The 10,262-nt window shown below is 41.0% G+C and overlaps 2 protein-coding genes across 2 annotated transcripts in view; one reads left to right on the top strand and one right to left on the bottom strand.

Annotated features, from left to right (window-relative positions):
• The first annotated feature begins 289 nt into the window (after positions 1-289).
• Positions 290-1,461, top strand: LOC117548424 (RING finger protein 222). The gene has a single exon (XM_034219721.1). It carries the CDS (start codon positions 419-421, stop codon positions 1,040-1,042), a length of 624 nt encoding a protein of 207 aa, XP_034075612.1. The 5' UTR covers positions 290-418; the 3' UTR covers positions 1,043-1,461.
• A 1,376-nt stretch (positions 1,462-2,837) lies between these two features.
• The window catches only part of si:ch211-114m9.1 (rho GTPase-activating protein 44), a 28,729-nt gene continuing 21,304 nt past the window's right edge, over positions 2,838-10,262 (bottom strand). Inside the window, 2 exon segments of the mRNA XM_034219720.1 lie at positions 2,838-8,130; positions 8,663-8,808. Coding sequence (XP_034075611.1) covers positions 7,616-8,130; positions 8,663-8,808 — 661 coding nt within the window. The 3' untranslated portion in view covers positions 2,838-7,615.

Raw genomic sequence — 10,262 nt, 5'->3', positions numbered from 1 at the left:
ACATTGGTCCTAAACCCCCAAAACAGCCTTAGCCTATAAAAACACAATTTTGATGAAAGAAAAATAAGTTGTTGCTGTTTTCTTGAACATCTTTTAATTTGCAGTGACTCACATTAACACAACTGAAAAGGATGTTCTAGTTTTGCTCATATTTAAGAAATGCACGTTAGCAAGCAGTGCAGTATGAAGAACATGAAACGCAAACCAGCTTGGCCACTTGAACCATGGTGTCTTCCGGGGACCCAATCAGTGAAGGCCCTGCAGTCAGAGGTGGCTGGCCCTGTTTGACAAGGCGCAGCTCTTGCCTCGCTCAGCCAAAGATAAAGGAAGTCTGTCATGCGCTGAGGGAATTCAGTCTACATTTTCAAAGGATTCAACTTGTAGTCAACAATTGGCTGCAGTGGCTAATTGTCATTCAATGGAATTTCCTAAGGAAGATAGTCAAGAGGACGCACCAGAGTGTCCGGTGTGTTATGAGTGTCTCTCGGGCACAGAGAGGACTCTGAGCTGCGGACATGTGTTCTGTCACGACTGCCTGGTCAAAACGCTGGTCAGCATCAATGGCGATGGAAATATCAGAGACACTATTGTTTGCCCTATCTGCCGACATCTTACATTCATCAAGAAACAAAAGGAAGCGCTTGTGTGCCTTATGGACAAGGATCCAGGTGGAGGGCAGACCCTGGAGGTGCCCCTGCCTCCACCACCGAGACACACCCAGAGCGCACGGCGCAGCTCCACTTTGCCGGTAGAACTTAATTGGATGTATCGCTGCTTCAGGGAAATGTCTGAACGAATCCGCCGACAGAGGTTGATCAGCCCCAGCCATAAAGCATCTCAGATTTTTATCATAAGCGCTCAAGGCCGACCCATGGCAGAAGACGATGCGTTTAGTGTTGTGATGACTGTGGTTCCACCGCAGCGCAGGCAGAGGCGAAGGCGCAGGATTTGCACCACTGCAAGATGCCTTATCGTTCTGCTCTCAGCTTTTACTCTATTGGCACTAGTGGCTGCAACGCTACCCTGGATTTTGTTGGCATAGCACCGTGATGTGGGTTTATGGATTATGATGTGCCAATAGGGGATGATACATTGACAATTATAGCGAATATATTCTTATGGAATTAAGTTTATGGTTGCTAAGCAATGAAGTGTGTGAATAATGTGTTTGTCTTTCTGATGAAAATAAGGCATTTCCTTACAGAATCAAAAAGTAAAAAATGTTCAATTAAGTGAATATTTTGAGTTGAAAAGTGGGTTTAAGATATAATTAGGTATCGTGATTCCTCTCCTGGTTTTCAGGTCAGAAGTCAGAAGGTGTATGCCCCTTTGTGTGCATTACCAAGCAACAGTATAGTAAAGTAAAGTCAAGGTTGAAGCTTTGACAGTCTTTTGTTTTGCATTCCTGTCTGTGACATGTTCGACATGTTTGATTAGAATAAAAAATGCAATACATCCTAACAATTTCAAAGCACACTCAAAGGTTACTAAATCCAAAACGATTGAACATTTTAGAATGAAAAAATGGGGCCTGCCAGAAAAAGTGCAATAAAAACCATGTAACCCTAATCACATTGTTGTTAAAGCAGCTCAAGTCAATGTTGTGTTCCACATTTCATTTTTAGACTTTAATTTGACACCTGCTAAATAAAAATGTTTGATAAGAAGATTGAAGGGAGTTAGATACACAGTTACATATACAGACTGGCTCACATTGTAGTGTGTATGGACGCTGTAAACAGAGACACCTTTAAGAAATAATTGATGCACCCTGTGCAGTCTGAAGGAGATATACTGTAGCAGGTAGTAATGAGCTCTGCCTGGCTGTTTGCTGTAAGAAGATACGCCGCCTATACTGTGGCATTAGATTACTTGACTGTCTAAAGAACCAAGATTAAGATGGAGAAGAAAGATATGAGCATGGCTTAAAGGGGAAACAAGTAACAACATAAGTTATATAACAAGTAGAAATTACACAATCACTGGTTTCTTTGAAAAAATACTTGCTCTTGAAACAATGAAGTCAAACAAAGAGAAAGGCAGAGTGACACCATGACACATGTGTACACTCCTAGTTTCCTCCTGTGGCAATCCCTCAGCCGTCCTGCTGGGCTGGTCCTACAGGTTACACACCTGAGGGGCGTCTGTTACATTGCATTGCATTTAGCTGATGCTTTTATCCAAAGCGACTTACAATAAGTGCATTCGACCAACAAGATACAAACTTAAAGAAAACAGAATCACATCAGGTTTCATAGAGCTAAAACATTTCAAGTGCTACTCAACTGGCTTTAGATAAGCCAGTCCTTTATTAGTATATAAGTGCTTTGTTTGGCTGCTGTTCTGCAGCCAAACCCGTTTCTAAGAAAGTGAATAATCATTATTACATTTGATGAATCAGATTTTAAGATGGTAATGTTGTTGGTGGCTTGCACGGCAGTGGTTAGAGCGGATTAATTGTAGTTATAAATGCTAAGCAGATGCAATATTTAAGGCAAAGATATAATGAGTGAAAACAGTATAATAGTAATTTATTCAGGTTAAAATAATGACAGTACCGATTGAGAGAAAATTGCTTGAGTGAAAGTCCTGGATTCAACTAGTTGACATATGTATCATCATTAAAATGTACTTGAAGTATACAAATGAAGCAGTAATAAAAGTAATACAACTTGATTGTGTACTTTAGCACAAAATTAGTAAATGTATTAATTTACAAATGACACCAAATGTAGTGGATTAAAAGTACAAAATGTTTTCCTTTAAATATAGCAACGTTTAGGTTGCTTAGAAATACTGAAAATACTCCAGTAAAGTTAGTAGTGTTGACCATCAACTGTACAATTTGCCAAAACTTTATTTTCCTAGGAAAACAAAACACTGCAAAAAAGCCACATGAACCAGGTGAGATATTACAAATGTAGAGTTTAATATATATATTTATTTCTGACATTCTGATAAGGATTGCAGGTAGGCTTCACAGTACACACTGTGTACCACTTGATATGCTAAGCAGAGGAGGGAGGGGTGGGCATGGTGGGCTTGACAAGCGGCAGGTTTTGTTTTTGTACACTAGTAGTGAAAGCAGAAGGAGGCAGTACATCCACAGGCAACAACCACTCCTCTACCGTATTGCTCAGAACCCCACATAGGACCATTCATTATGATCCACATTCTCAAGAGTCAAACTCTACATTTCACCCCTTTTACAATCCCTAAAAAGACAGTGATTGACACAAAACGTGGATTATCAAAAGACTATCTATAAGCGCATGCATGACACTTTTTCAGATTCCCCCATTTTTTTTCATTGCAGATTCCTCCCAGATGTAAACAAGTTGAGCTTTACTTTAGACCAACATACTTGGTGGTAAGGTGAGCTATAAAATGTAGTTCTACAGTAGTTAAAATGCTTGATAAAACTACAGTGTACCATTTGGTGCAAAAGGTAACTCTATGAATATGCTATTGAAAATCGTTGTAAAGGTAGATGATCTGAAATTAGATATGTGATGATATTATGACTTGAGCTTTGGGGAGGGTACACGTGTTCTTTTTCCTTTTGAGCAGCATTATAATCACACTTACAATGAACAGGAATGCATGCTTTTAGGTGGCTGTATGTTCCAGTTATGTTGCACAAAAGCATTACAGTAATACTGCCCTGCACTCATAATAATACATGCCAACAAGGAACCTTCATCCAGATGTACCATGTCCATTTGCCTTTTTGCTATTACAAAATCAGGTAGCCTACCATTGGAAATCTTAGTGAGTCACATTCAGTCTGCACACACAGAGAGAGAAACCCTGCCTTCTCGTATAAATGTATGGATCCAGCACAGAAAATAAAACCTCTATACACAGTAATTATGCCTATAGTTCCAAAATAACAACCAGAGTGAGGGCACTTGCAATTGTTTTCATATAATCACCACAACTATCAATATAAGTATCAACATCACCAAAATCTTCATAAACATAGTTCCTCGAGAACACACACGGAGCATACCATCACTTTTGGAGAAAGGTTCATCTAGAATTAATAACTGAAAAAAGAAAATACTTGCTTTGTAATAAAACAAATGGCTTTTTCTTCTCTAGGGTTGGGGAGGGTAACACTTTTTGGACTGAGGTGGCTCAAAACACTGTAATTGCACTTTAATTGACAAAATGATAGTCCTAAAACATTTGTATAGGTGATTAATAAAGTTACACTGCATCGGTTATCTGATAAACTTAAAGAACATCAGAATAATTCTCTGCAGTTAGAATTACAACAAAATCATTTTAATATGGTGAAAAAGCGAGTGTGACAAATTAGCTATTATATGAGCACAACATGTAAGCCGGTCCATCAATATATATGCTAAAGACTACGTTATCCTCATTATGAATTGATTAAACGAGCTGAATGTTCGCAAAGTAAACTTATTATTTACAGAGGAATCTATTAAATAACTGATTCAGAAGAAAAGATAGGGCAATGGTGTGCAACTCATTAGTACTAGAGTATATTTGAAGTCAAAGCTCAGGAGACAGAATTAGAAAAAGCCACAATAGATTTCTAGCAGAAATAACATTCTGCATTTCTGCTGCAGCATCATTGTTACCTGGTGTTAAAGAGAAACATTATGAATCCACAATAAACCTGTTCATTGTGTGCAGGGACAAAAATAACAGCACATTTTTAATCATTACATCTTCTAGACATGATAAATATCAGCACATATATTATTATTAATATCATCATTATATATATTTGAAATATGCATTTTTACATATACTTTTACTCTCAGATTTATATACATCAATGTATGTACAGTCTTTGTATTTACATTAGGGGTCAAAGGTCACTGAACCTGAAGCACTTGAAACAAGGTTAAAAGAGAGAATCATACGAACCTAAAGGCAGTGAAGTCATCCATCAATTTTCATCAAACTGTAACAGCACATGGGTGGTCTACATTTACTCTCCAAGGACAACAACAACCAACACACTCACACAAAATAACATACTGCCATTCGGAGGCCCTTGATCAGAAGCAGTTTGTTTATAGTGGCTTGTCATGCAAACACATTGTGGTGCTTTCGTCCAAAGAAATGTAATTTACAGTAACATTCTTCTCATACTGTGCTGGTATAAAGTGAGTTAAAGTGAGCTTACCTGTATGAGGGTAAATGTCAGATAAAGAACAGTTGTAATATGTGATAGCAGAGGGGAAGTAAAGATTGGGTGTAACGATAAGAAGTAAACTGCATTAAACGTTTCATCCTGCATGCAAAACCTGTCTCTACGGCTCAGCATTATCCTAATGTGCACAAAGCTTAAATACCCTGTGAGCAATAAAACACGACTACTCTCTGGAACACCCTGAGGAGGGGCTTTGCTCCTAACCATGTCAGGCTCTGAGTTTCCCTTACCAAAAGTTGCACAACTTGTGAATATCATATTGCAATATGATTGCATGTTTTAATAAGGCAAACATACATTGAAAAAACTACAGACCACTTCATCAAAGAACATAGATGAACAAGCTAAATAAATAAATAAAATCTCTTAACTTAATACTCATTCTACTATACTTATTCCAGTCTTTCCTCCTAAAGGCAACTGTTTCTCCGCTATGGCATTTTGGTGTTTTTCTTTGTAGTCACATTTAAGTTCTAGCAAGCAATTGTAAGAGATGAGTTTCTTTGCAGCCTGTAGCAGATGTGTTCGAGTCGTGGTTTCAGGTGGGCATTGGTGAGGCCAATTGGTGTTTCCATCAGGCCTTGATGGCGACAGTTAAGAGCATGTATAGCCACAGGGGTGCTGGTTAGCTGTGATGCCTTAGTGTCAAAGGTCATAGAGTGGTGCTCTGTGGCTCCTCCTCAGGCACAGCGTCCCCCTCTGGAGAGTCTGTCACTGCCAGGGACCTCCTGCAAGGGGCACCGCTGAACTCATCGATGAGGCTGTCCAGATTGACATTGATGGAGGGGATTTCATAATTGAAGATATCTAATGGTGAGCATGGTGGGAGAGGTGAGTATGATGAGCAGAATGGTGGGAATGGGGATGAAGAGCAAGAGGAGGAGGAGGAGGAGAAGAGGGCATATGAAGATGATAATGAGGTGTAAAAAACGGAAGAGAGCAGAAATAATATTAATCTTTTTGAGACTGAACTCATGGTAAGTGGCATGTCTGTCCTGATTCAAGTAATCAGTAGATTACATGTGCTTCACATTCTACACAGGGATGTTTCAGTGTGTTCTAGTCATACCTGAATGACTAGTGTGGCATTTCACAGCTTTTTGTGTCTTTTGAGACAACAACAACATATATTTTTGCTAGGTAAAATAAAATAACAGCTCAAAAATGACTGCACAATGACATTACTTTTCACGTTACAACAATGGTCAGGTAAACCAACACAGAGGCAACAAGATGTGTGTGGAACTCTGTGGAAGAATGGCACCAAGACACCAAGTGGGCTTGAAGTAACAATGGCAATCTCATAAGGACCTGATACTTGCTCTTAATATATCCTAATGTGCTGCTGCATTGACTAGAAGCAGCAGGTCCAAGCAGAGACTACTCCTGTGTAGGAATGAGATGGAGCGTGGCAGTGTAGTAAGAGGGAGCAGAGGTTATAAAAAGCGATGAATCTGCCAAAGGAGGATTGGGGGTTACCTGTGCCCCCCCCCGATACCAGTGGCAGACGCGTTAGAGGGGGATGTCTGCTGGCATTGGGCTGGGAATGGGGTACGAAAAGAAGGGGGGCTTTAAGATGGACCTTTGTAAGCGACGGCGTCTGCAATGTGAGCGCAGTGTGGTGCACTCTGGGAAGTCCTTAAGCCATGCATTTTCGGTTGAACTGCAACACCATGCAAAAAGTAAAAAATGTCAACCTGCTCAAAGAGGAAATAGGGAACGTGTTCTGATTGAAAGCTACAGGTAGATATTTGAGGCAGGCTGCAGGAGACCCCAGAGGCAGCCACAGCACGAGGCCAGGCAGTGAGATGGAGCGCATGGGGTGGGGACGGTCTGGCTTACCCTAAAAGTCCCCCTCACACTTAGCCCACACTGAATCCCTGGCCTCACACAGCTGCAAGGTACACAATAGTAGCAGGGGGGAACAAGAGAATGATAAATATAGCAAAGTGACAGAATGATTGGTATATCATGACAGAACACCTCATCATCAGAACATATACTGTAGATAGAAGGTGGGGTTTGTCTGGCTAGGTGTCTGCGCCTGTTACGCAGTAAGAGAGACTGGACTGTAAAGTAAGCCTCTGACCTACCTCTGCCATGTGAGGGTCTGGGTAACACAGATAAACAGAGAGCACATGATGAATCTAATGGCAACTTCCATACAAGCAGGACGAGCTATGCTTCTCTGATGTTTCCACACATTACCCAGAAACATCATCACATAACACAAGCAATGAATACATAGGTCAAGGAGGTTTGCTCACTACAGTAGCAGCAAAAATGCTTATATTTACATCATTCTTCAGGCATCTGTGTCTAAAGGCAACTTTTTTTCATTCAGACATTCGCTTGGGAACAGTCAATAAGGGTAAGGGGATCTTTTATATCTACATGACATATGACAAGTCCTACAGAGTTCTACACTCGTCCGCCGTCTCCATTGGACAGAGCCACAGCGAGTCTGAGAGAGGGCCGCTGCAGCCCCACCTGAGGGGGCGGAGGGGGTGTTGTTGCCAATGGCTGGTGTTTACCTGTAGACATGCTCTCCCCGGGAGACAGTCCATCCAGGAGGCCCAGCTCCAGGGGCTGGGGGACTGTGGCCATGGCCGAGCCTGTGAACAACTGGGGGGCTGTGGGCGGCTGAGGAGGGGGCAGACTGGGTCTCTGCCTGGGCTTTGGGGCGGGCCGCGACTTGGTGAGCGTTCCGGTCAGGGAGGGAGGGGACGAAAGGGAGTGGGATGCCCCAAACAGGGTCTGCCCAGGGGAGCAAGGCGGCACTTGCCCCGGAGGGCAGGCCAGTCCATAAGGGGAGGGGGTGCTAGGAGGTGTGGGGGACAGGCTGACCGGTGACGGCTGACCTGTTGATTGGTCGGACATCCCGCAAGACTGGCTGTAAGGGACCTTGGGAGGCACAGGGGCCAACTTCTTGGAACCTGAAAGCACACAACACAGTCAAATTCCTGTTAGATATCAATTAGTAAAAATACACAATGACTTAGATTGCAAGCACTAAATATTGCTTTTTTTCTTTTAACCTTATTCTGAAAAAGACAAAAGTCCTACTTTGCTGTTCACATGGCTAATCAAAACGAATACTCCACTAATATTCCTCATTAAATGCAGACCTGCATACTATGATTTACATAAACCCCCCCGGTTAGTATATCCTAGCTTAAGCCTTTTAAGTAACTTTAATCTCCAAAATCCTCTTGATTCCAAGTCTTTCATAATGTTTAAAAGTAGGCGTGTTTCTCCTTCCAACCAGAATCTTTTTGGCATGCATCTCTATCCCAGCACTGCAAACTGCGCTGTTTACATGTGCAAAGAATGATCCTAAAACCTGAATAATAAGGCCATATCCCACATGACATGATTAGGAAATGCTGCATTAGAAATATTGTGGAATAGTGGAATATGTGCATGTTAACACAATCATTGTAAACTCGGACTGAGAGAGGTGCTGACCTTTGCGCAGGGTGTGTGGACTGTGCTCTATGGAGTGGGGGGACTGGCTGCTGCTCTGAGGACTACAGCTGAGGGGGACTGTCGGACCGGCCACCTGGATGCCTTTGTGTCCAATTACAGGGGAGAGCTCTTTACTCTTGAATGAACTGAAAAAGACAGAGAGACATTAGTGTGTGAATAGTATTACAGTAACTGTCAGTATACCTCATGTGCACTACTTTAGAGCCACAGCAGCCATCATCACCATCATCATCACCATCATCATCATCACCATCATCATGAGTTTCACTTTGTTAAAGAACACTGTTACCAATATTACCATATACTGTAATCAATATTAATTAATACAATTAACCCAGAACATGTTGTAAAGCAAAGTGTTGGATTGGCATTTCAATCAGAAAAGTGCAGCCTAACAAACCCGATCTTTATTTAACCACTATTATTATTATTATTATTATTACATCCAGATTGATATAATAATCGTGTATGTATAACAAAAGCACAATACATTCCAGTTTCAGCATGTTATATAGAACATCAATACATTATATTTATTTATGTGCTGTATTGTAAGATACAGTATATAAAAAAAGAACGTTCAACTACCTTCCTGTCTGTATATAAAGGAGCTTATCATGATCTAAAATACCAATGATGTTCAGAGACAGCTGGGATCTCACGACAGTGTAAGATTTCCACTGGATTCCTCACAAAAAAGGACACCGAGCAGAACAGAAGGTGTACATATTTGTACCCAGCAACAAATACAAAGCAGAGTCATGAGTGTGTCACTGTGTGGAACCACCTTGATTAACATCAGTATTATTACTTACGGAGAGTATTGAGGATGCACCGTAAATATGGTAGGGATTCTGCATGTAACATATATGAGCAACTAAATCTAAATTCTGTGCTATAAGCAAAGAGTAGTTAATGAAGGTATTGTATTATCTTCTCACTTTAAATAACGTGTTTCTGCGATTTCATGGCTGTAATAAGGATATCCTCAATAATATAGACACAACGTTGCAAAAACTCATATGAACTCACATCCACAAAGACAACCATTTTGGATTATATGACATCTAATTAACTGCAATGTCGGGCAGTCCCTTTGAGATGTCTTTCCCCGAAAAGAATCCATCTGAATGGGAAGCAAGACAGATCTCAAGACAGAGCGATATCAAGCGAGCTTGTTCTGATGGCTGACAAAGATTTGCAGTAATGATTCACACTGTCCTGTTTGTAACACCACAGACATATGCGTCAGGAAACTTCCACAGTCACTCTATACAAACTCAGCACTTTGGGTCCAGCTGAAAGATTGTTGAAACTGCAGGAAGAAGCTTACCAGAACAGAACGGTACTACAAAACTAACCTTACAAATCTCCAACTTCATTCTGCTGGTTAGTAAAGAAAACAGCTGCAAACTGTAGAATAAATACATATGCTTTTTGATAGCCATATGCAGCATTGTCCATGTATTTATCATCTACTCAATACAAGCCTGAAACCGAGCACTATATATGAGCCTGCAACATCCCTTGTTGCTAGGCAACCACCATGAGAGGCATTCCTGGGCAACCTGATGTTACA

This window comes from Gymnodraco acuticeps, unplaced genomic scaffold (assembly GCF_902827175.1).
Source record: "Gymnodraco acuticeps unplaced genomic scaffold, fGymAcu1.1, whole genome shotgun sequence".
Taxonomy (NCBI): domain Eukaryota; kingdom Metazoa; phylum Chordata; class Actinopteri; order Perciformes; family Bathydraconidae; genus Gymnodraco; species Gymnodraco acuticeps.
Note: the sequence above shows the minus strand (reverse complement) of the source record. Positions and strands in the feature narration are given on the sequence as shown.